At 42.1% G+C, this 26,643-nt stretch overlaps 1 protein-coding gene across 4 annotated transcripts in view; it reads right to left on the reverse strand.

Annotated features, from left to right (window-relative positions):
- Positions 1–712: 712 nt before the first annotated feature.
- nom1 (nucleolar protein with MIF4G domain 1) overlaps positions 713–26,643 on the reverse strand; it is a 61,907-nt gene continuing 35,976 nt past the window's right edge. The window contains exons 6-11 of one of the 4 annotated variants that reach the window (XM_048520352.2): positions 16,776–16,937; positions 14,746–14,867; positions 13,040–13,172; positions 8,421–8,552; positions 3,139–3,248; positions 713–2,021 (exon numbers count right to left, since the gene is read on the reverse strand). In XM_048520352.2, the coding sequence (XP_048376309.1) occupies positions 1,844–2,021; positions 3,139–3,248; positions 8,421–8,552; positions 13,040–13,172; positions 14,746–14,867; positions 16,776–16,937 (837 nt within the window). In that variant the 3' untranslated portion in view covers positions 713–1,843. Of the gene's footprint in view, positions 2,022–3,138; positions 3,249–8,420; positions 8,553–12,223; positions 12,795–13,039; positions 13,201–14,745; positions 14,868–16,775; positions 16,938–26,643 lie in introns of those variants that run through there. The other 3 variants (XR_009442929.1, XR_009442926.1, XR_007246442.2) reach the window with 3 other exon arrangements.

A 26,643-nucleotide genomic window follows, 5' to 3' on the forward strand; every position in this document is an offset into this window, starting at 1 on the left:
AATTGAGACATATAAAATAATCAGAGGGTTAGATCGGGTGGATAGGGAGAGCCTTTTTCCTAGGATGGTGACAGCGAGCATGAGGGGGCATAGCTTTAAATTGAGGGGTGAAAGATATAGGACAAATGTCAGAAGTAGTTTCTTTACTCAGAGTAGTAATGGTATGGAACGCTTTACCTGCAACGGTACTAGATTCACCAACTTTAAGTACATTTAAGTCATCATTGGACAAGCATATGGACGTACATGGAATAGTGTAGGTTAGATGGGCTTGAGATTGGTATGACTGGCCCTCGATGTTGTGCCGACCGAAGGGCCTGTACTGTGCTGTAATGTTCTCTGTTCTAAGTGGTATAACAAGAGCAACATGGTATCTACAAGACAAGGAAGATGCTGACAATACTTACAGGCACTGACTATCTAAAATACCAGGGAGGTGTGTGCAGGTATGCCTTTTTATCTTATTTTCATCTGACAACATGATGTGTATACTCTCCATTAATTTAACGAATAACACTTAAGAACACAATGGCTTTTCCCCACCCATGGTTTTCTAAAGCGCAAACCAGGGGCCTTAACTTTTAACAACTTTTGGCTAACAACTGCCCTTTGTAAAACTAAAATGAACCAGTTAAACAAAAATTAAATATATAATGAAATACAGTATTTTCATAGAAAAATTGTAAATGCTATCTTAATAGATACTTCATAATTCTTGTTAATCTGACAATATTTTAATTTCAAGGCTACAGTACACCCACGTTCGGAGATTACAAATATACAAATTATTTTTAAACACAAAGTCAGATGTAATTTAAGGAATTCTTTGAATAGAACATATTACTGGCATTCTGTAGCCACGAACAGGTAGAAATATAATTTGCTATAAACTGCAATCTGAACCATAAAGGCATTAAAATTGGTGTCATAAAAGCTAAGGACACCGGCCCACTAGCGCAGGCCAGTCACTGGGACTCACTCCTGGACGTGACGGCGAGGGACACACCCTATACAGGTCACAGCAGCCCATTCACAGCCAACTGTAGGAGAAATACTACAGGTAACACCGGAAGGGACGCTGCCTACATGTAATGCTCGCAAGGACACTCCCTGAAGGTAACGTTAGCAGAGACACTTCCTATAGATAACAGCCAGCAAGGACATTCCCTAAAAGTCACACCAGCCCATCCACAAGTCACACCAGCCCATCCACAGCCAGTTGTAGTGAGAGACTCAACAGGCAATTCAAGCAGAGATGGTCCCTACATTAACAGCAGCCCAGTAATGTCCAACTGGGGAAAAGGATATCCCATATATGTAACGCCTGCCTTTACACAGCTACATTTTTTCCTAGGATGGTGACGGCGAGCACGAGGGGGCACAGCTTTAAATTGAGGGGTGTCAGATATAGGGCAGATGTCAGAGGGAGTTTCTTTACCCAGAGTAGTAAGGGAATGGAACGCTTTGCCTGCAACGGTAGTAGATTCGCCAACTTTAGGTACATTTAAGTCGTCGTTGGATAAGCATATGGACGTACATGGAATAATGTAGGTTAGATGGGCTTGAGATCGGTATGACAGGTCGGCACAACATCGAGGGCCGAAGGGCCTGTACTGTGCTGTAATGTTCTATGTTCTATGTTCTAAGATACTGATATGGTAGAAATACACCACCTAGTGGTCTTTTTGAAAAATATAAAGCTTGAAGTTTTTTTTCGAAAGCAGCAGCATGAAGTACCTCCGGTTATTAATCCAGGTCTTCCAAGTACAAACAGTAAGACAGATATTGTGAACAGGCTTTTCAATGTGTGCTGTAGTCAAAAATTCCACATTGTGTTCAATGGTTAAAACTTCAATATGATATCTTTAGACTGTAAAGCCTTTTCAGCAATGTCCACACGTGCTTTAAGTAAATTAGCTTGTTCTAAACTCCCCAAGCTGGAGGCATTCTTCAGTAAGAAGTGTGAAAGAAAGAGTTTCAGGCCTTCCCGCAACATTCCCAGCTTTGAAATTCCAGAGATTCTGTGTTGAAAGAATTTGAAAATCTTTAGAAAAATCATATCAACAGTTAAAGATGAAAAAATGCTGTAAGGAACATATGGTCAGAGCTGTTTCTCTTGGACTCCTTAGATTAAAAACTGCAAGAATACCAAATTTCAAAGTTAGCAACAATTTATTCTACAAGGGAAAATGCTACAGATTGGTCAGCAAGTGGACTCTTGATTGGTTGTAGTATTGCTGGGAGAATACACCAGGTTCCAGTGAGCTTTTACTAAAATTCAACCAGGCAAATCTGCTATGGTGCATGTCCAAGGAGAACATTTCTAACCCATCCTAAAGCTTTAGTTTGGCTGAGATAGGGCTAATATTTTAGTGTTTTTTTAGTTACAGAGGCCAGAGCTCTGTGTATGCATGTATGTAGCTTCCAACACAAGTGAGCCTCATTACAAACCCAACCAAAAATTTTTAGTTGTTTGTTAGTGTAATTCTTAGTACAGTTGGATTACCAACAAACCTGCACCCTTTTCTCACATAATACAAGTTGTTGCTTATTTGAAATGTGATATTCTTGCAAATATGTCCTGAAGCGTTCAAGACAAAACACTTGGAGTATTTAGTGCTGGAAAATGGGAAATGGAAAAATTGATGGATATTTTTAACAAGTGAAGACTTAATGAGCGAGGGGCCTTTTCCTGTGTTGTAGATATCTATGACTGTCTTTTCATACTCAAAGTGCTGTACTACCAACTGACTACCAAAAAAAGTGATGATAACAAAGAAGAGTCCATCGGGTATTGCAGTTCTACTGCATGGTTATCTTGATAGCTTGCAACATTGAATTATACAGGTTGATCACACAATTGTCTGGGAATAAATTTGTCTCAACCTAAGGACATATTTTGATAATTATTCTTTCCCACTAAAGTGGATAACATGCACCACGGATAGCAATTGTATCAAAGAGCTGGATGTATCATATTAGCTCAGTTAAGTACAGGATCAATCCTGGGACCACAAGACATAATATACCAAACTTTAGCAGGCTACTCAACAGACAATTCAAATTGCTGTATAACATTAAATTTACTGATTGCCACAATAGATATAAATATGTATTTTTTGTATTACAAAATATTACCTTTGAAATATTGCTACTAATTCTTCAGGTTCTGTATCCACAAGTAATTTATGGAGAACTTGACGTAGAAGTTTGACTTTAGGTTTATCCAGTTCGCTGAACTCAATTGTCTGCATATTGAAATAGGTATACATACAGAACAAATTACTTTCATGAGATAAAAATTAGGAGAAGCAAGTATTCAGTTAGTTCTGCCATTCAGTGAAATTATGGCAAATATGCATTGTATCTTCAAATCCTGTGATTAGCCTTGCTGTTAAAAAAAATCCATCATCTCAATCTTAACAAAACTCTAACCCAGCACCCAGCTTTTTCCAGAATGAAAGTTCCATATTTCTATTACAAAGAAGTGCTTCCTCAAATAACCTCAAAAGAGTCTTGCTTTAATTTATTCGGCAATGCCCTTGTGTTCCGGCCATCTCAATCAAAGATAAAATCATAAAATGCCACAATTATATCAGTCCCTTATTTTACTTCAAGCTCAGTCAACAAAATAAATTTAACTCTGGGATTACAAGGTGGGCTGACATTTTGGGCCTAAACCCTTCTTCAAAATGAGGAGGGGAAGGGGGTTCTGAAATAAATAGTTGGGGGGGGTGGGGAGGTGGATAGAAGATGGATAGGAGGAGAGGATAGGGAGAGAGGAGAGAGAAAGGTCAAAGAGACAGGGATGGAGCCAGTAAGGGTGAGTGTAGGTGGGTAGTTAAAGAGGAGATAGGTCAGTCCTCTTGCACACATTTGTGCACACACGTGTAAGATGGATGGGAGAAGTAAATAACATCCTCCTCCCTCCGGACCAACCTCAGGGAATCTCTCTCCCATTGCAACTCTCTTGTAATCTCTTCGGCCTTGAAACTGCTCGACCATGTCCTGAAGCAAACCAGGTACCACAGCCACATCACCTTTCTCAGCACCTGCCTACGGAACCAGATCATCCCCAAGGGACTACAGTCCACATTTCAGCCTTCCCAATTTGGCCCCAACCGTGACCACCTCTACACCCAGAATATTCAGACCCTTCAGAAGCGGTTCTCCCTGCGAGTCCTGAAACAGACACTCGCAGCCATGCGCCGGCACCTCCAGGCACTGCAATCCAGCCTGCCCCAGCTCAGAGCCTCCCTCTCCCAGACCTGCAAAGGACCCCTGCTGTTTTTTATCCTCCGCAGGATCCACAGACTGAACACCCAGTTCCACTCAGCTTTACTGGATACCAAAAATCGTAAGTACAACCAACTCACTGGCCCCTGCCACCCACAAGAGGATTCCTGCGCCTCCCAAATCCCGACTCTGTCCCTGCCCCTCCCCCACCATGCACCCGCCGCCATTGACCATGAGGACACGGCCGGAGACCCCACCGATGACGTCACATCGGCCTCCGCCGGCCACAGAACTTCCGGAACCGCTGCTGCAGTCACCACCTCCACGTCCAGGTACTACAGCCCACACACCACCCTCACCTCAGCTGCTGCCGCCCACCCCGATCCTCCCACCGCCGACGGAACCCCGCCCACGGTCGACGCCGACGGAACCCCGCCCACGGTCGACGCCGACGGAACCCCGCCCACGGTCGACGCCGACAGAACCCCGCCCACGGTCGACGCCGACAGAACCCTGCCCACGGCCGACGGAACCCCGCCCACGGCCGACGACATCATCGCTCCGCCCACAACCTCCACAGCCTGCAACCCCAGAGGAGACAGCCACCCTGAGCCCTGCCGAATCTTCACCATCCCCCCAGACCTCCCACTGACTGAGGACGAATGGTCAGTCCTGAGCAAGGGGCTCACCTTTGTCCCCCTACAACCACACATCAACGAATACCAGTCACGGTCGGACATAGAGCAGTTTTTCCGCCGTCTTCGCCTGCATGCCTACTTCTTCAACCGGGAACCCAACCCTCCTTCCACTGACCCCTTCACCCGCTTCCAACACAAGTCCTCCTCCTGGACACCACCCCCAGGCCTCCTACCCTCCCTCGACCTCTTCATCTCCAACTGCCGTCGAGACATCAACCGCCTCAACCTCTCCACCCCTCTCACCCACTCCAACCTCTCCCCCGCAGAACGGGCAGCCCTCCGCTCCCTCCGCTCCAACCCCAACCTCACCATCAAACCCGCAGACAAGGGTGGCGCAGTGGTAGTATGGCGTACTGACCTCTACATCGCCGAGGCCAGACGCCAACTCTCCGACACCACCTCCTACCGCCTCCTCGATCATGACCCCACACCCGAGCACCAAACCATCATCTCCAACACCATTCATGACCTCATCACCTCAGGGGACCTCCCACCCACAGCCTCCAACCTCATTGTTCCCCAACCCCGCACGGCCCGTTTCTATCTCCTTCCCAAAATCCACAAACCTGCCTGCCCTGGTCGACCCATCGTCTCAGCCTGCTCCTGCCCCACCGAACTCATCTCCACCTATCTGGACTCCATTTTCTCCCCTTTGGTCCAGGAACTCCCCACCTATGTCCGTGACACCACCCACGCCCTCCACCTCCTCCAGGACTTCCAATTCCCTGGCCCCCAACACCTCATATTCACCATGGACGTCCAGTCCCTGTACACCTGCATTCCGCATGGAGATGGCCTCAAGGCCCTCCGCTTCTTCCTGTCCCGCAGGCCCGACCAGGCCCCCTCCACCGACACTCTCATCCGCCTAGCGGAACTCGTCCTCACACTCAACAACTTCTCTTTTGACTCCTCCCACTTCCTACAGACTAAGGGGGTGGCCATGGGCACCCGCATGGGCCCCAGCTATGCCTGCCTCTTTGTAGGTTACGTGGAACAGTCCATCTTCCGCACCTACACAGGCCCCAAACCCCACCTCTTCCTCCGGTACATTGATGACTGTATCGGCGCCGCCTCTTGCTCCCCAGAGGAGCTCGAACAGTTCATCCACTTCACCAACACCTTCCACCCCAACCTTCAGTTCACCTGGGCCATCTCCAGCACATCCCTCACCTTCCTGGACCTCTCAGTCTCCATCTCAGGCAACCAGCTTGTAACTGATGTCCATTACAAGCCCACCGACTCCCACAGCTACCTAGAATACACCTCCTCCCACCCACCCTCCTGCAAAAATTCCATCCCCTATTCCCAATTCCTCCGCCTCCGCCGCATCTGCTCCCACGATAAGACATTCCACTCCCGCACATCCCAGATGTCCAAGTTCTTTAAGGACCGCAACTTCCCCCCCACGGTGATTGAGAACGCCCTTGACCGCGTCTCCCGCATTTCCCGCGACACATCCCTCACACCCCGCCCCCGCCACAACCGCCCCAAGAGGATCCCCCTCGTTCTCACACACCACCCTACCAACCTCCGGATACAACGCATTATCCTCCGACACTTCCGCCATTTACAATCCGACCCCACCACCCAAGACATTTTTCCATCCCCACCCCTGTCTGCTTTCCGGAGAGACCACTCTCTCCGTGACTCCCTTGTTCGCTCCACACTGCCCTCCAACCCCACCACACCTGGCACCTTCCCCTGCAACCGCAGGAAATGCTACACTTCTCCCCACACCTCCTCCCTCACCCCCATCCCAGGCCCCAAGATGACATTCCACATTAAGCAGAGGTTCACCTGCACATCTGCCAATGTGGTATACTGCATCCACTGTACCCGGTGCGGCTTTCTCTACATTGGGGAAACCAAGCGGAGGCTTGGGGACCGCTTTGCAGAACACCTCCGCTCAGTTCGCAACAAACAACTGCACCTCCCAGTCGCAAACCATTTCCACTCCCCCTCCCATTCTCTTGATGACATGTCCATCATGGGCCTCCTGCACTGCCACCATGATGCCACCCGAAGGTTGCAGGAACAGCAACTCATATTCCGCCTGGGAACCCTGCAGCCATATGGTATCAATGTGGACTTCACCAGTTTCAAAATCTCCCCTTCCCCCACTGCATCCCTCAACCAGCCCAGTTCATCCCCTCCCCCCACTGCACCACACAACCAGCCCAGCTCTTCCCCCCCACCCACTGCATCCCAAAACCAGTCCAACCTGTCTCTGCCTCCCTAACCGGTTCTTCCTCTCACCCATCCCTTCCTCCCACCCCAAGCCGCACCCCCAGCTACCTACTAACCTCATCCCACCTCCTTGACCTGTCCGTCTTCCCTGGACTGACCTATCCCCTCCCTACCTCCCCACCTACACCCTCTCCACCTATCTTCTTTACTCTCCATCTTCGGTCCGCCTCCCCCTCTCTCCCTATTTATTCCAGTTCCCTCCCCCCATCCCCCTCTCTGATGAAGGGTCTAGGCCCGAAACGTCAGCTTTTGTGCTCCTGAGATGCTGCTTGGCCTGCTGTGTTCATCCAGCCTCACATTTTATTATCTTAACATCAAAATGAAGGCAGTTCAAATATAGAATTCTAGATGCTAAGGTGCTAAGATGCCTTGTTTTGCCTTTCTCTCCTGTCGCCTTGATAAGAAAACTCCAGTTACACATGGCACTTTGCTAATTACCATCAATTGCTCTCACTTATGTGTAAATGTAGTTGATATATATCTTTCTTCCTGGAAAAGAAAGATTTGCATTAAAAATGTTTTCTCAGCAGCCTTCCAGTAAACAAAGCTATATGTACATAGTTTTATGTGAGAAACTCTTCATACAACCATGGAGGAAGGCGCTTTATTGGGAAATAATGTAACATTTTTCCTGCTACCAATACTATACACAAATTAAGAATTCAATAACTTGCTGAGTCAATAACTTCAAATGCAAACACAAAATTTAATATGCAAGGAAAATCCAAATTGAATGAGCCAGATGATTTTATCTCAGTTTATCAGAAATTGCTTTGTGAAAGACCCTGCTGGTTCCTTTGGGATCTGTCAGCTTGTTAACCTGAACTGTTGGCCCAATACTCTCACAGGTGTTTATTAATCCTCGAGAGCTGTTTCTAGCAGGTGAAACAGAGCTTTGAGAGTGGTTACTTTCAGTCCTGCTCACTGGCAGACTTCTACCTCCCACTCTGGCACTGTTCATCCCCTTCTGTACTTCTGGGGCTGATGAATTTGCTTATCCTGCATCCCAAATGTTTTACGACATAAAGTCACTGAACTGAAGGTAGGAGTGTGGCATTGCGATTCGATCCATGCTGCAACTTGGAAAGAAGGCTCCAAAATGGTCTAACCAAAAAGGGCCAGGGTGCCATTTCAAGCACAGTTGTGTGCAGTCCTACTCTGTCATTGAAAGGCCTGGGCCAAAATCTTGTTTAGATTGTGCTTGGAAGAATAATGATGTTACATTCAGAAGGTACTCACTTTAAAGATGGACAGAGACACCACTTTCCTGCTGAGAAGATGAACAAGGAGATGAACCAAATTTGTGGTTGCTACATTGGCCATGTTCTTCAAGTCTCGGAAGCGGTCCCACATGCTAAATTGGAATGTCATCTATTAGGGTTGAAGAGTCAAACAGAAATTTGAAAAAAAAACTACAAATCTTTTAGGATTTGAAGCAGCTTTATGGTTCAATTAAATAGATGATATAACTTTTACTTTATACTTCTATAATGTTTATCCAGTTGAACAGAAGAAGGATCCCTGCCATTGAATGAACAAGATATAGATTGCACTCTGTATCATTCTTTTATATTGCGCATTGTTTTCTGCCCCCAATTTTTCATCCCTTCCCCATTTACAACATATTATAGTAATTTCCAAGTGGTGAAAATGGCAGATAAGAATTTTTAGAGCAAATGGCTGAAAGGTTGAAGCTCTCCGCATAAATTCAGCTGAAGGTGTGTGCAGACTCTATTGACATTTGTAAACAGAGGTAAAATGAAATTAAATTTGCAATAAATAAAACATGTACCTTAAAAAGGAAAGAGTTTTGCTGCTCTCACGCAAACTGCTGACATGTAAGCATTTGCATCTCAAGGCCAGCTTTAAGCTGAGACATAATGTACGCAGGAATTAAACAAATATTGCATGCAATCATGTTTGTCTTCAGCGGAAGAAATTTGTCAGGTAAGTGCATTCTAATTCACTCGTAAACCTAAACAGCTAAATGAATGTAAGTGACCTGTATTATCATTAAGTAACATCAGTTACAACTTCTGGGTGACAGCCAGTATTTCCAGAGATGCACCGCGGAGTGTCAGTCATCTCAAAGTGCTTGACAATTTGATCTGCCATTTACTTTGGAAGGACTTCTTCTCATGAAATTGTTCTATTTGTTAGCAAATTTATTAATAGCATTTTCACAGAAAGTTTGATCTTTTAATTAGCAGTGTACACATCCTTTTTAGTATGACAATTGTTACCAGTTATGAATCATTCTCACTTGCTTGGAAAGTAAATGCCCCCAAGTCTCAATTCTTCAGGTTATAAGTGGTTTTTGATTTGTAAATGAACTTCTTTTTCCCACCCCAATTACTTTTTCTTTACGAGCTCATCACCCTTTCTCTGACCATTCCATTTGTTTTTGCACTGAAATCTCAGTCATCCTTACTCCATATTTCTTCCTCTGTTTAGTTCAAAAATCAAATGTCACCAGGTCATAGTCCAACAGGTTTATTTGAAAACACAAACTTTCAAAGTCTTGAGACTCTGAAAGCTTGTGTTTTCAAATAAACCCGTTGGAGTTTTGTAGAAGGGCAATACACCCAAAATGTTGATTGCCCCTTTCCTTCAAATGCTGCCTGACTTGCTGCGTTCTTCAAGCCTCCTGTTTATCCACCTGGAATCCAGCACTTAGAAATTTTTTGTCTCAGACTCTAACATGGGAATCATATGATTTTTGACTTCATCCACCCCAGCCCAACACAGGCACCTCCACGTCTGTTTAGTTCATCGGGGATTTGAGGGTGGGTATATGCGCAACTGCTCACGTCGTGCATATACCCACGACGTGGGAGATGGGGGCAAGGTGGAAGAGATGTGGGCCTCCCAGACCACCTCCCCCCCATCTCCTAACTCTCCCCATGGCCTCACATACTATCAATATTTCGCTTCTTTTACGTGCATGTCGAGTGCATTATTATTCCAATGGCTAAATATGCAAATTAATGATGCCACAAACTTGGAACTGTGAACATGCACATCTCCAGAATAATACTCAGACTCAGTTGTGGGTGTCACCAGATACTGCGTTATTATTGGTTAAGAGGATGCACTGTTGGTCTCATGGTCACCAAGATACAATGGTCTTCCTGTGCTACCAGCTCTGCCTACTACAACTCTCTAGTTAAGATTTAGAAAAGCCTTAATGCATATGAACCAAATGAAGAAACCATGAGATGACTGCTCCAGAACATCCTGGCTGTAAGTAAAATCCAAAATCATCCACCTTTTAAGAAATATGAAGCAACACACTAATAGAACTGCCTGCCTGGCAAAAAATATTACTGTGATCATGAAGTTTCAATCACAGGATCAAACTTGCTCTGCCATTAAAAATGATGGTCAGTGGTCGAAGGTTTTTTTTGGACTGAAGGTCTGTGACCAGCGGTGCAGTGGGTGTGGCAGTGCTGGGTCCATTGTTTTTTGGCATTTATGTAAACGATTTGGATGTGAATATAGGAGGTATGGTTAGCAAGTTTGCAGATGGCACCAAAATTAGTGGTTTAGTGGACAGCAAAGGAGGTTATCTCAAAGTACAATGGCACTTTGATCAGATGGGCCAATGGGCCGAGGAATGGCAGATGGAGTTTAATTTAGATAAATGTGAGGCGTTGTATTTTGCTAAGGCAAACCAGGGCAGGACAGTCAATGGTAGGGTCCCGGAGCCCAAGTGATCTGGGGATGCAGGTGCATATTCATTGAAAGTGGAGTCACAGGTAGACAGGGTGGTGAAGGTGGCATTTGGTATGCTTGCCTTTATTGGTCAGTGCATTGAGCACTGGAGCTGGGGCACCACTTTTATAATACTACATTCAATTCTGGTCTCCCTGCTATAGAAAAGATGTTATTAAAGTTGAAAGGGTGCAGAAAGCATTTACAAGGATGTTGCTGGGATTAGAAGGTTTGGCCTGTAGGGAAACGCTGAATAGCCTGGGGCTGTTTTCCCTGGAGCATCAGAGACCAAGGTTTATAAAATCATGAGGGGCATGGATAGTGACTAGTTAAGATCTTTTTCCCAGGATAGGGGACTCCAAAACTCGAGGTACAGATTTAAGGTGAGTTGGGCGAAAATTCAAAAAGGGATGTGAGGGGCAACTTTTTCACATAGAGGGTGGTGCATGTATGGAATGAGCTGCTAAAGAAGCTGCGTTCAATTACAACTTTTGAAAGGCATCTGGATGGGTACATGAATGAGAAGGATTGAGAAGATATGGCCCAAAATGGGACTAGATCAGTGTAGGATATCTGGTCAGCACAGACGAATAGGACCAAATGGTCTGTTTCTGTGCTGTACATCTCTATGACATAATTGAATGCTTCAATGCCAATTAGCCGTGTTATCTTCAGAATACTTAATGCCATTCACATTGAAGAATCTATCTTTTTCTCCCTTGAATCCACACAATAACTGTGTTTCCTTTGGCCTGGTAAACAGAATTCCAATAACTCACAACCCAAGTAAAAAGAATTTCTCTGTATCTCTGTTCAAAATGACCATCTTGCCCAAAGTGTACTCTGTCTGCGCCTTTAAGTGCTTGCTATCTTAAGATCTTAAGAGATCACCTCTCATTTTTCAAACTTTTCATTGTTTCATTCAACGTTTCATTGCTTCTCTAATTTCTATTCACAAGACAAGACTGCCAAACTACACGATCTCAATGGATTCTGCACTTCAGATTTTGTCCCTTTCTCTTCCTCTCTCTGTCATTACACACTTCTCAGAAACTAACATTTGACTCCTGTACCCTTTCAATTACTGCCACATCCCCATTCCCTTCTAAGTGTTTTCAATTCCCAGATGTTTGCATTCTCTTAAGCAATCATTTTAAAGGTGAAGATATATTATACACTGTTATGGATAGAACTGTGACATGACTGGTTTTATGTAAACACTTTTTAAAAAATTTATGATGGCCAAAACATTGTTTGTCCTTTTTTTAAAATGTGAGTTTATTTACTGCACACACTCGGGATCTGTAACATTTGGCACCTTTCCATACCTGTCCAATGCTGTAATTTTCTCCCAGAACGTATATCCACCTTAAGCCAAAAAACCTCTTATCAAAGACAATAATCACTCGAATATTAAAATCTTCCAATGCTTTAGATTAGAAAGGTAGTAATGGCTCACTGAGATAGCAAGGGAACAAATAATAATCTCTTCTTCTCACAGTTGTATTTACTGACTGTGAAAGATTAAACTTTAATAATGTACCATAAACCTTTCACTTCTCATTTACCGATTTGTCAGATGTTTTAATTACATTTTTCTTTCAAACTTCAATGTGATTATACAAAAACTATTTGGATAAAAGCTCTTGGTTAATTTTAAATTGTGCCTCCTGACTCTGGACTCCCCAACTAGGGGAAAGAACTAGCAGGAACTGTTATTTTTGGCAGCCTTTGAGCCACAGGAACAATTTCAAGCTGTAAGGTGAAGATACCGACTGCCACCTGGAAGGCGAGTATACATCACGGCTGATAACATTCTTAGAAGACATGGCTTTGGACATTTGTGGTGCAAATCCATCATGGTAACTGGGTTGCCATCACGAATCATGCAGAATTTTTCTGTGACAAGGAATGCAAATTAGTAGTGAAAATAATCATGGAAAAAGTGGCCTACGCAATTTATGAACGTTTGTCTTCAGAATAAACAGCAAAACAAACAAGCTTCCAACCCATGAATAGAAAAATAAAATTTTACCTCGAGTTTCACAAATGCTACTGGTAAAAAAGATTAATTAACTTAAAATTAAATTAAATTAAATAATAAGATTTTGCTAAATCTCAGACAACTGTAAAACCAGTATTACCTGAAATCTTCTATTGTATTCACAGAACTTTTGAGTCAGGAAAGCATAGAAAGGATTAAATGTTTTTTCTTGAAGGCAACAGTGAACAATAACATGAATAATCTCTCTTTCTTGTTGATCTTTCAGCCTCAGTCTGCAATAAGAAGTAGTGAATGTAAAATCTAAGGGAAAAATGAAATTAAGGTCATAACTTAAATGTTAAATTTGGCTTAATTGCATGTAGTGGTGGAAAATATACTGAATACATGGCTTGAAGGGTTAAAGAAAATTATTTGAAAACTGTGGTAAATTATATAAACCCAACGATAACACTGATTAGTACAATAACAAAATGGCTAAACTGAAGTTACACAAGACACTTGTTAGACCTCAGCTGGAGAGCTGTGTACATTTCTGGCTATCACAGTATAGGAAGGATGAGAATGTATTGGAGAGACTGGGGAAGAAATTTATAAAAGTAGTTCCAGGGATGAGAAACTTTGGTTCTGACGAGAGATTTGAACGTGCCCGGGGCTGTTCTCCTGAGATAGAAGGTGGCTAAAAGGAGATCCATTAAGAGTTTTCAAAATCAGTCTGTCCACACAGACAGAGATTGGCCCACTGAGCTAGCTCCATTTCCTGGCCTCCTACATGAACTCTATGTTGAGCTGCCAAAACACCATGATAAAACTCAACATTTTAAAGAGGCTTAATGGCTCTTGAAGTCAGTGAATTTGCACTGAAACCATTTGATTAAATAGGATTTGATTTAAAAACACAATGGAAGGAATATATGAGTTATTTAGTTTGTACAGATGCATACATTGGATGCTGTGGTGAAATATAAAACACAAAAATCAGTGTTCTTGTCAATTTGTATCCATAAAATGCTGAGATTAATAAATCTTCTCTTAAGTCAGGACTAAACACCTGGACTTTTGGAGGGCCAGAATGTCAGGAAAGGTGCCATATAAGACACACGCTTACAATAGGGAATGGCACGAATATGGCAAGAAAAAGATAGAAATGTGCCAAGTAAAATAAGAAATGAGACTCGATTCTGGTCTTCAAGGACTTGCAACTACACTTATTTTCCCATATTAAAGTACAGTGTTAGACTATTGCAAACTGCTCAGAAAGTGAATTACTTTTCAAACAGTAATAGTTGCCATTTAGGCAAATATTGCACTCAAATAATACAGAAGAGCTATGACAGGAAGTTGTCACTTGATGTGTTTTTGTTGAGGAATAAATGTTGACTAGATTATCTGTAATCTCTAACCTTTTGGAAGCAGACTCTTAGGTAATTGATCATGTATCAAATGAAAAATGGCACCTTTAACAAAGCCTGTGGTGGAGCTATAATTTTATATGGTTCAAATTTGTTACCAACCATACCAAAACACAATTAATGCTAGAGAAATTGAGCAGATCTGGCAGCATCTACGGAGAGATAGAAAACATTAACTTTGAGTCTGTCATGACTCTTCTTCAGAATTAGTTCTGAAGCATCATACTAGACTTGAAAATGTTAAACTTTATTTCTCTCTCCTCAGATATTGCCAGATCTGCTAAGTTTCACCAGAATTCTGCATTTGAGGTATCTCGATATCATGTTCACAGTATAGCATTATTGTAGAAATGTAATCTAACATTTGTCATTCTAGCTGCAGTACGTTTTTTTTAAAAAAAGATTAAATTCAGCAAAGCTAAGATTAGATACAGACCTTAAAAGTTTTTCAAAAGCATCCAAATAATCTTCACTGGTCATCATGACACAAAAGATGTTCTTTCTTATATCTGTATTCATCCTTTGTTTGAGAGCAAGTTCCATTATTTTTCCACCTACCTAAAAAGTAATGAATTGTAGTGTCAACAGCCCAGAAGCATTGACTGCAGTTAAGGACTATAATATTTTCCTTGGCCTACTTGTTTTAAAATTAGAAATACTTCAAACCAGTTTTCAAAAGGGTTCAACTTTAGCACTGTGCTTTAATGAACAATTTTAGAAATACATGAAGAGTCAATTAAAAAGTAATAATGATTAGTCTATTCTGAAATGTTGTAGCTTTTCAGGCTTCTAACAGCAGAATGAGTCATTCACATAACTCCTGATGTGAGTGACAGCTGGCTCTCCTCTTAGTTTCTCCATTCTCCTAGTTGCTCTGTGTCAGTTGAGAATTACTCAAAAAACGAAAGCCTGAATATGTTCTTGCATCTGCAGCTTTTAAAAAACTAATATCAATCATCAAGTCAGGTCAGAAAAAAAATACACTCCAGAGAACAATTATTTGAAACAAGAGATTTTCTTCCAATATCCAATTTTTTTTCCAACTTTTATGATAGATTTACCCCAAATATTTTGAATACCTGTGTTCATATATATCATCATAAATATAAAACTTGTTTTTTTTTAAAGCCAAACAATTTATGAATTCATTTTTTCTTTGCAAGTCATCATCAGTATATTTAATTATCAGTCTGATCCTTCCTGTAATCATGAACTATATATAAAATGACTGCAGAAGAGACTAAAGTTTAATGGAAGAAATAGTGCTGTCAGATATAAAATTTCAGGAGATGTAAATAACAAAGTTGATGCTTGTGATGTAGAGGGACACCTGGAGAATTAGCAAGCACAAAGAGAGGCAAAAAAAGGGAGATTAAAAAGAGATTTTGAAAAACAATACACAATCCAAAGACAAACTATTTAACGGTGGCAGCATAGCATGAATTGAGACAAGGTTAAGTGAGAGAAGGCAGACAGCAGGAGCAAGTGAATTTTGCATGACGCTCCAGGAATCCTCAGGTCTTCCATTTTCTTCACATATGACACAGGTTGAAAAGAAATTACATGAAATAAGTAAAAGGTACCAAATTTTGGGGCATGGGAGATGAGTAATGGCAAACTGTGCGGAATAATGCAGGAAGCTGAATTAAAGAGGATTAGAGATCACCCAAAATAATCAAACTTTTGTCTTTGTTAAGGAAAGATGCAGATTTAAACACAGCCCATGTAGTGAAACTCCTGATGTAAAGTTCAAATTACCACAGTGCTCGAGGCAATAAAAAATTTTGATCAATGCAGTGGCCTGCAAGTGTATTAAACAAAAAAATTTAAAAAGTCATGAAAGAGAAAGTTAGAAATGATTCTTAAAATATGGATTGCTTTTCTACAAATGCCTACTGAAACTGACTCAATTACAACGAGGAATTAATCAAACGTGGAAGAAATGTAATCTGGGAAATTAAATTACAATAGTGTTCCAACTGAGGAAGCTGCCAACTTCAAGGAGAAAATTACCTCCTTGTGTACCAAAATTCTTGCAATTCTTCTCAAAGCAGGTAAGTTTTCAATAAATAGCTCAAACCTAATTACTCTGTGTGTTTAACTGACATATTGCTATGTGCTCAGTGCCAAATGGTAACACTATTTCATTCAGTGAAAATACAGAACAAAATACAGATTAATGTCATGTTGAAAGTAACTCAAAACCAAAACATTTGGTCATACAGGGTTATTATATAAACATAGAAAGTAACAGGAGTAGGCTACTTGAACCTGCTCTGCCATTCTTTATGAAGATGGCTGATCCTCCAGCTGAATAACCCATTCCTACTTTCACCCCATATCCTTGATTTCTTTACCTCCCAGTGCTAGATCCTTCAGAAGATCTGACTACTTATAAAATGGAGGTATTAATAAAACGATAATATTAACTTCATAACATTATACATTAGCAACTGAAATGCTAACCTCTCCAACAGCAACGTTTTGTTGCATTTTAGTACTTGTGTTATCGATCATGGGAATACCACTCCACGAAGATCCTACAATCCACCACCGTCCGACCTGGTCTGCTGTTAGCAGGTTTTCTAATGTTGCACGGAGGAGAAAGTCACCACGGCTGTTGTGAATCTGCAGTGACACGACAGATAGTGCGACAAGCTTTCTTTCAACATCAATGCATATTTTAAAATAGTAAGATTTCAAGATTGTGTCCTTTTATTTCTACAGAGGTACCATTAAAGAACCCCGGGTGTGTTGCTGCAACTCATCCTGCAGACAGTACATAGCCCAGGCACAGCAGATTGGTGGAAGTAGTGTAGTATCCACAAACACAATGCAATTATTACACCATTAGCTGGCTTGCCACTTGGCTCACTAAGCCATATATATATTTTCACTTTTAGAAATCCTTCTTCTGATGGAAGCGGAACGTGTCTAAGAATTACACGTTTTTGAATTCAAGAAAAGAGTGGGTACGATAGCATTCTCCATGGTCACTCCTTCACAGTGTCAACTTGCCAACCAATCAGTGTCCATTTTCATGCAGTTTAAATTGTTGTTTCCAGTGAAATTTGACATTCTTGCATTGAAATGGAGTGCCAGATGAAATGATTTACAAGTATGGCTCTTTTATTCCAGCAATACTCATTGATAAACAATAGAATGATAAGGTTAATGTAACCACAATATAGCTGAAACCGAAGCTAATTTCTCATTTCTTGTGTTTTATGCAACCACTGTTGGAAAAGTACATAAATTGACATCTAAAAGCCATGGCAGATTTTTGGTAAAATGTTTGATTTTCCGCATCTTCCTTAAAAGAAAACTCTCTCTTCACCGTGATCTGGCTTTGTAAAACAGTTGTGTTGCATTCAGTGAGTCCAGATGTTCCACAGAACTGAATTTAGTATTTTACTTACAACCAAATAATGAAGTTAAGAAAAACATAACAAGATCACATATTGTTTATTTTTCAGTCTATAAAACAAATTCAGCCTAGTAATACAGTAGCAATAAAACACATAACATCTGAAGTGGTCTTGTGATGATCCCTTTTAACTGTCAAGTAAACATGTATGTTAACAACCTTTGTTATACCAAACAGAACACATTTACAGTCTGGATATAAAGACAAATTCATTTTTCGAAGGGGGTAACATTAACCTTTTCAGAAGAGTAATGTACAGTCATGGTTAAACAGGATTTTGTGCAGCGTTTTCTGTTTCTATGACTCTCAATGCAAGATAGGTAAAGAGAGTGGAGGTTAGATAAGGGTCAACAATTCTGTTTTACAATATAGTTATATACATTGTATAAGAATATATCAGGGGCTCACAGCAGGACTTAGATCCACAAAATGTAGCATGACACTTTGAAGACTCAATGGGGATTAAACATGGCAAGGGACAGCATGAGGCTTCAGACCCTCAGGTTTGTATCTGGGTGTCCATAACATTTCGAACAAGCAAGTGAATTGCCCTACGTATTTATCTTGCAAGGTAATTTGAACCTCGTCTACAAAATACCTTGGCAAGAACTGTGACAAACACTACATTGGACAAACAGGCAGAAAGCCAGCCACCAGGATACATGAACATCAACTAGCCACAAAATGACATGACCCACTATCACTCGTATCCTTACACACAGATGAGGAAGGACACCACTTTTGGGACAACACATCCATCCTAGGACAAGCCAAACAGAGAGACGCATGAGAATTCCTAGAAGCATGGCATTCCAACCGGAATTCCATCAACAAGCACATTGATTTGGAGCCAATCTACCATCCCCTGAGGAAAAGAACATGAAATGACATCACCAACGCAGGAAATGACAACAGCAACCCAAGGAAACCTAAACAGATAAATAGAAAGCGGGACTTAACACCAGCGCTTCATCGGAGGCTCACTGATGATGTTACCTAGAATGGTGACGAAACGTCTGAAAACGAACCTTCCAGCTCAGCGAACAAACTCACATCCACAAAGAGAAATGATTAATTAAATACCTCAGTGAATCAACCTATGGGTAGTAGTGATCAGAGCATGACTGAATTTCAGATTCTGTCTGGGTAGAGAGGAGTGGATTTGACTTTAGTGTTTTAAAATCAATAAAGGTAATTCCAAGGTTATGATGACAGAACTAATGTGAAGTAGGAAAACAGATGAATGGATAGGTGAATGGAAATGCAGTGATAGACGTTTCAGGATATATTTCCAAAATGTTCAAAGATGTACTCAAGTGAGAACAGGATGAATGCAACAGCTGTGGCTAACTGAGGAAGTGAAAGCTTTTATCAAATTGAAAAATGGTGCTTAATCATACTCAGGACACTCCCCACAACTCTTTCTCCACTATTGAAAACAAAAAATGCTGGACATCACAGGTCAGACAGCATCTAAGGACAGACAGCAAGCTAACGTTTCAAGTCTAGATGACCCTCATCAGAGCTCCTGATCTGCTGTGATGTCCAGCATTTTTGGTTCTTAATACAGATTCCAACATTTGCAGTAATTTGTTCCTCTTCCTCCAGTACATGCACAACATAAATGTGGCTTCCTTCCTTCATTTGATTAATCAATTTTGCTTCCAATTTCAATCTGGCTCTCATTTTTACCTCGTCCAGCTTTGATTCCACCATTCCCTTCCTTGATGTTTGTTTCCATTTCTGAGAACAGGCTGGTCAGTAATATCCACTGCACACCAGCTCTCCAGTTGCCTGGGCTAAACATCCTTTGATTTATTGTAATCACATGGACCTATGTACAATGAAAAATCTAAACATCATCCCACCCTGCATCCTGTGAAGACTCCATTCATTCTTCCAACTTCTCTATCTCCATCACATCTGTTCTGACGATGCCCCATTCCACTGGGTGGGTGCCTCAGAAATATTTACCTTTTTTCTCAACCATGGATTCCGTCACCATGACTGACAGTGCTCAAGACCGTATCTTACCTATTTCCCTCACTTCTCCGGTCACCTCTTATCTTCCCTCCCACAAAGATACGGCCCCCAAGTCATCACTTTCCACCTCATCAGCTTTTGCAGGCAAAGGATCTTAAACTACCATTTCTGCCAAGTCCAGAGGAACACCACCACCATAGACACATTACCGGCTCCTCTCTGGTCAGCATTTCACACGGATCCCAACCTCCGAGAGACCTTGGTGCACACTTCCTCCATTCTCACAACACTTACCTGCGCAATTGCAAAGGTGCAACACTTGCCTGTTTACCTCCTCCCTCCTCACTATCCAAGGCCTCAAACACACGTTCCAAGTGAAGCAGCGATTATGTGCACTTCACTCAATCTAGTTTACTGCTTGCTGCTCAGTGGGGTCTCCTCTGAATTGGGGAGATGAAATGTAGACTGGTTGGCAGCTTTACAGAACTCCTATGCTCTGTCTGTAAAAGTGACCCCAAATTTCCAGTTGCCTGCCTCTTTGACACATCATGTTACCTGGCCAACACCTTTGCCTCGGGCGTGCTGCAGAGCTCCAGAAAGTCTCAGTGCAAGCTAGAAGAACAACATGTCATCTTTCGCTTGGGAACCCAGTGATCTTCAGGCATCAATATCAAGTTCAATAATTTTAGGGTCTGAACATCTCCTTTCATGTCCTTTACCCACCCCAACACCCTAGGCTTTCATTACAGCTAATCACTGTCTCTATTATCAGCTTTTCTCCTTTCCTGGCTTACAACAAGCCATCCCTTTGTTTCCCTAACTAGCTGTCTCTCTCTCTGTGCTCCATTCTCTACCTATTCGCTCATCCTGTTCTTCCAACTCCATCCCGCCATTAGCATAAATATCACCTTTTTGAAGCTATCAGTTCTGAACTATGTTGTGGAACTCAAAACCTTGAATCTATGTTCTTGCCACTGATGCTGCCAGACCTGCTCAATTTCTCTAGTAGTAGCTGCTTCATTTCAGATTTCAAGCATCTGCTGTTATTTTGCTTTATTTTAGCTCCCATTCCTGATGGGCTTCACCTTTAAACTCTGAAAGAAATGGCTATGGAGGTAATACATGCACTGTTTTAAATTTTCCAAAATTCCCTGGAGTCTGGAGAAGTCCTACTGAGTTAGACAATACCAAACATAATCATGTATTCAAGAAAGCTACTTAGACCAACTTATGTCATAGAGAAAATGCTACAATGTATTACAGCAGGGCACTTGGAAAACCTTAAAGCAATTATGCAGAGTCAACATGGTTTTGTGGAAGTCATATCTTTGGGGAAATAAAAGGCCATGTAGATTCAGGGGATTTTGTAAGTCTGGACTACTTTGATTTCCAAGAGGTGTTTTATAAAGCACATCAACATTGCTACATAAAATAAGAACTAACGGGTGTATGGGGAAAATGTAAAATGATGGACTTCAGTAAGGCGTTTGATAAGGTTCCCCATGGCAGGCTGATGTTGAAAGTGAAGTCGTTTGGGGTCCAGGGTCTGCTAGCTAAGTGGATAAAAAACTGGCTAGGCAACAAGACACAGAGAGTAGTAGTAGAAGGGGCTTTCTCAAAACGGAGACCTGTGACCAGTGGTGTTCCACAGGGATCTGTGCTGGGACCACTGTTGTTTGTGATATAGGTAAATGATTTGGAAGAAGGTATAAGGTGGTCTGATTAGCAAGTTTGCAGATGACACGAAGATTGGTGGAGTAGCAGATAGTGAAGGGGACTGTCAGAGATTACAGCAGAATATAGACAGATCGGAGAGGTGGGCAGATAAATGGCAGATGCAGTTCAATCCAGGTTAATGTGAGGTGATGCATTCTGGATGTGAGTTTGCTCGCTGAGCTGGAAGGTTCGTTTTCAGACGTTTCGTCACCATTCTAGGTAACATCATCAGTGAGCCTCCGATGAAGCGCTGGTGTTATGTCCCGCTTTCTATTTATCTGGTTAGGTTTCCTTGGGTTGGTGATGTCATTTCCTGCATTGGTGATGCATTTTGGAAGATCTAATTCATGAGCAAACTATACAGTAAATGGAAAAGTCCTAGGGAAAATTTATGTTCAGAGAGGTCTGGGTGCTCAGGTCCATTGTTCCCTGAAGGTGGCAATGCAGGTCAGTAGGGTGGTCAAGAAGGCATATGGCATGCTTTCCTTCATCGGACAGGATACCAAGTACACGAGTTGGCAGGTCATGTTACAGGTGTATAAGACTTTGGTTCGGCCACTTTTAGAGTACAGCATACAGTTCTGGTCGCCACATTACCAAAAGGATGTGGATGCTTTGGAGAGGGTGCAGAAGAGGTTCACCAGGATGTTGCCTGGTAGGGAAGGCGCTAGATATGAAGAAAGGTTCGGTAGATTAGGATTATTTTCATTAGAAAGTCAGAGATTGAGGGGGGAACTTGACGGTGGTCTATAAAACCACGAGGGGTATAGACAAGGTGGATAGCAAGAAGCTTTTTCCCCACAAGAGTCAGGGACTCAATTACTAGGGGTCATGAGTTCAAAGTGAGAGGAGAAAAGTTTAGGGGAGATATGCGTAGAAAGTTCTTTACGCAGAGGGTGGTGGGTGCCTGGAACGCATTGCCAGCCGAGGTGGACAGGTACATGGATGGGCAGGGAGCAAAGAGATATAGACCCTCAGAAAATAGATGACAGGTTTAGACAGAGGATCTCCATTGGGACAGGCTTGGAAGGCCGAAGGGCCTGTTCCTGTGCTGTAATTTTCTTTGTTCTTTGATGGATACAGGAATACTGGGTTAATAGGAAGCAGAGAATAGGGACAAAAGGATTAGAGGAATATGGGCCAGGCGCAAGTAGGTGGGACTAGTTTAGTTGGGATTATGTTTAGCATTGACTGGTTGGACTCAATGCTGTATGACTATGGCTGTATGATTATGGCTTTCTGTAACTTGTCGACTGCCACAGTGATTAGTGCTGTCGTTTTAATTATGTGTCATCTTTTTACCCATGCAATAAGAATGTTTCGTTCAGTTTAATAGGCAAGAGGGAGATGATGCAGACATGGATAATGAATACGCAGGACTTGCAGATGAGATGAATCAATTTATGAAAAAAATTCTAAAAATTTTCTTTAGGACTTATTATTCCTTCTGTTTGTACTAAAAGTCATTAGATTAATATAACTGTGTGCAGCTCCTCATATCTATTCTCTTCAAACAGGACTTTGAAGGAGTCAGTATCAATTGTTTGTACCATTTAAAATTAAATAAAAGGGACAAAAACAACCAGAAAGAGCTACCAATGAATAGAATTTTGAGTTTTTTAAAAAAAACATTCAGTGCATACACTACAAAATAAATGTTGCATCTGATTTCATTTCAACTTCAGACAAAGCATACATATGGGAATACCTTCAAAGCTTTCCTTTAATTTACATTCGCTAAAAACAAAACAAGCTTGAAATATGAATAGATCACAAGTTTCCTTTAAAAATAACCCAAAACAATTTTGACCAAGATCTCATTAGCCGTAGGGGCGGCACAGTGGCTCAGTGGTTAGCACTGCAGCCTCACAGCGCCAGGGACCCAGGTTCAATTCCAGCCTCAGGTGACTGTCTGTGTGGAGTTTGCACATTCTGCCTGTGTCAGCGTGGGTTTCCTTTGGGTGCTCTGATTTCCTCCCGCGGTCCAAAGAATTGCAGGCTAGGTGGATTGGCCATGCTAAATTGCCCATAGTGTTCAGGGGTGTGTGGGTTATAGGGGGATGGGTCTGGGTGGCATGCTTCAAGGGGTAGTGTGGTCTTGTTGGGCTGAAGGGCCTGTTTCCACACTGTAGGGAATCTAATCTAAATTGATCTGTTTGAGGAAAGGTCCTGGAGGTCTGGCAAGAAGCTAATGTTATTTGTCTATTCAAGAACGGAAGTAGGGATAATCCAGGAAACTATAGACCAATGAGTCTTACATTGGTGGTTGCGAAGCTATTGGAAAGAATTTTTAGGGATAGGATTTACATAAATTTGGAAAAGCATGGCCAAATTAGAGATAATCAGCATGGCTTTGTGCAGGGCAGGTCATATCTTACTAAATTGGATTGATTGTGAAGTGACTCATTTTGGAAGGTCGAATTTGAATGCAGAATACAGGGTTCTTGGCAGCATGGAGGAACAGAGGGGTCTTGGGGTCCTTGTCCTTAGATCCCTCAAGTTGCTAGGGTTGTAAAGGCGGCATAATCTTTGTTGGCTTTCATTGGCAGGGGAACTGAGTTTAACAGCTGCGAGGTTATGCTGCAGCTCTGTAAAACCCTGGTTACACCACACTTGGAATAGTGTGTTCAGTTCTAGTTGCCTCATTATAGGAAGGATGTGGAAGCTTTAAAGGATGCAGAGGAGATTTACCAGGATGCTGCCAGGGCTGAAGGGCAGGTCTTATGAGGAAAAGTGGAGAGAGCTAGGGCTTCTCTCATTGGAGTGAAGAAGGATAAGAGGAGACTTGATAGAGGTGTGCAAGATGATGACAGGCATACACAGAGTGGATAGCCGGAGACTTTTTCCCCAGAAATGACTATTACAAGGGGGAATAATATTCAAGTGATTGGAGGAAGGTATAGGAGAGATGTCACAGGTAGGTTTTTAACACAGAGTGGTGGGTGTGGAAAGCATGGCCTGCGGTGGTAGTGGAGTCAGATACATTACGGGCATTTAAGCAACTCTTGGATGATAATAAAATGAAGGGTATGCAGGTCAGCTCAAGGGAATAGATAATAGGTTGGCACAACATTGTGGTCCGAAGGGCCTGTACTATGCTATACTGTTCTACTTGCTGTGTTCATGGTGGTGACAAAGATGACCAATGAGAATACAGCAGGGGATGTTGGCTATATGAATTTTATTAAGGCTTTTGACAAGGTCCCTTGTGGAAGGCTCATCCTGAAGATTAAGATGCATGGGATCCATGGTGACTTGGCCACATGGATTCAAAACTGGCTTGCCTGTACAAGGTGGTGAGTAGTGGTGGAAGGGTGTTTTTCAGTCTGGAGGTCTGTGACTAATCGTCTTCAGCAGGGATCCGTACTGGGTCCTCTGCTGTTTGTGTTATATATAAATGGGTTAGATGAAAGGGTGGTGTATGGCATGCTTGCCTTTATTAGTCTGGGAATTGAATACAAGAGTCAGGATTTCATGTTGCAGGTTTAAAAGACTTTGGTTAGACACACTTGAGGAGTATTGCATTCAATTCACATTGCCACATTACAGGAATGAGGTGGTGGCTTTGGAGAGGATGCAGAAGAGGTTTACCAGGATGCTGCCTGAATTAGAGGGTACGAACTATAAGGAGGCTAGAAAACTCAGGTTGTTTTCACTGGAGCAGTAGAGGCTGAGGGGAGACTTGATAGAAGTCTATAAAATTATGAGATGTATAGATAGGGTTGACAGTCTAAAACTAGAGGGCATGCATTTAAGCTGAGGGGGAAAGCTCAAAGGAGATGTGAGGGAAAAGTTCTTGTTTTTTTTAAACACAGGAAGTGGTAGGAGTGTGAAATGCACTGCCAGGGGTGCTGGTGGTGCAGGCAGATATGATGGGGGCATTTATGAGATTTTTAAGATAAGCACATGAGCACGCAAGGAATAGAGGGATACGGACCAAGGGCAGGCAGAAGAGATGAGTTTAATTTAGTGTCATGTTTAGCACAACATTTTGGGCCAAAGGTCCAGTTCCTGTACTGTACAGTTCTATGTTCTAAAATATAAATGTCAAAGTTCATGGGAGAAGCGCCGCAAGTCTGATACCATTTATTTTACTTAAAAGGTAAAGTCGACTAGTTCTCCTGGATCACAAGTCTATTCTCTCATTACAACTTGGAAGGTCACCATCCCTCAAGCAAGGGCAGAGGTTGAGAAGGAGAACCTTCATGGTAACCTCAGCTGTCACTGGAACTGAACCCATGCCATTGGTGTCACTCTGCATCACAAACCATCCATCCAACAAACTGACCTAACTGACTTGACTGGTATGCTCAAATGCTGATGAAGAGTTTCCATTTTAAATCTGTGTTTGGTGGAAGGAGCAGGTGGGATTTCAGCTGAGAGTTCCTGGCTCAAAGATAGGGACACTATCACCACAAACAGCCCAATGTTTGATGCAAAGACACTAGTCGGTACTGCAAGCTACTTTTCATGAATTATCCTAACCATCCACATATTGCCACCTAGTGGATCTACAGCACCTGACAATTTCTCAGAGGTGTCAGCTGCCTGAATAAAAAGACATTTCCAAATTCAGAAAGACAAGCAGGATATTCAGTTGAAGTTCCAACCCCGTCTGACTCTGTCAAACAGTTTGGTCACATCTCAGACAGTAAACTGCAGATACCCAAATTTAAAAAAAACAAATTCCACATTAACCTTCCTAATCTAACCTATCAACCCTGCCCTGACTACTGATGGTAACCAAACCTCTACTATTAGCCGTCTGCAACAACGTTCCTCTCAAATACCTGCTCCTGAAAACATTCTTCCTTCAAATGCTGTGCAGTGTGCCCATTCGATTTACGAATTGGTGAAATTCCCTGTTCATGCAAAACAACTGTTTTTCACATAAATTATATGATTTCAATCTTCATGTTATTCAAGTCCAGACTGGTCATATTATGCATGTTTAACATATTACCCAGCTTCTTATCTGGCTATAGCTAGTTTATTTTTAACTTGACAAGTATATATTTCAGATATTAGCTGATTCAATTATTAGTACTCTGAAATACTTACGCTAAAGTTCAAGAACAACTTTCACTGCACTTATAATCACAGGAAAATCTAAGACTAAAATTTTTAGATAGACATTTAAAAGCTTTTTCAGAGACTTAGCTTTTAAAGGAGGGTATAAAAGGATGACAAAAAGGCAGTGTTTTAAAG

The sequence above is a fragment of the Stegostoma tigrinum genome, chromosome 2 (genome assembly GCF_030684315.1).
Source record: "Stegostoma tigrinum isolate sSteTig4 chromosome 2, sSteTig4.hap1, whole genome shotgun sequence".
NCBI lineage: Eukaryota > Metazoa > Chordata > Chondrichthyes > Orectolobiformes > Stegostomatidae > Stegostoma > Stegostoma tigrinum.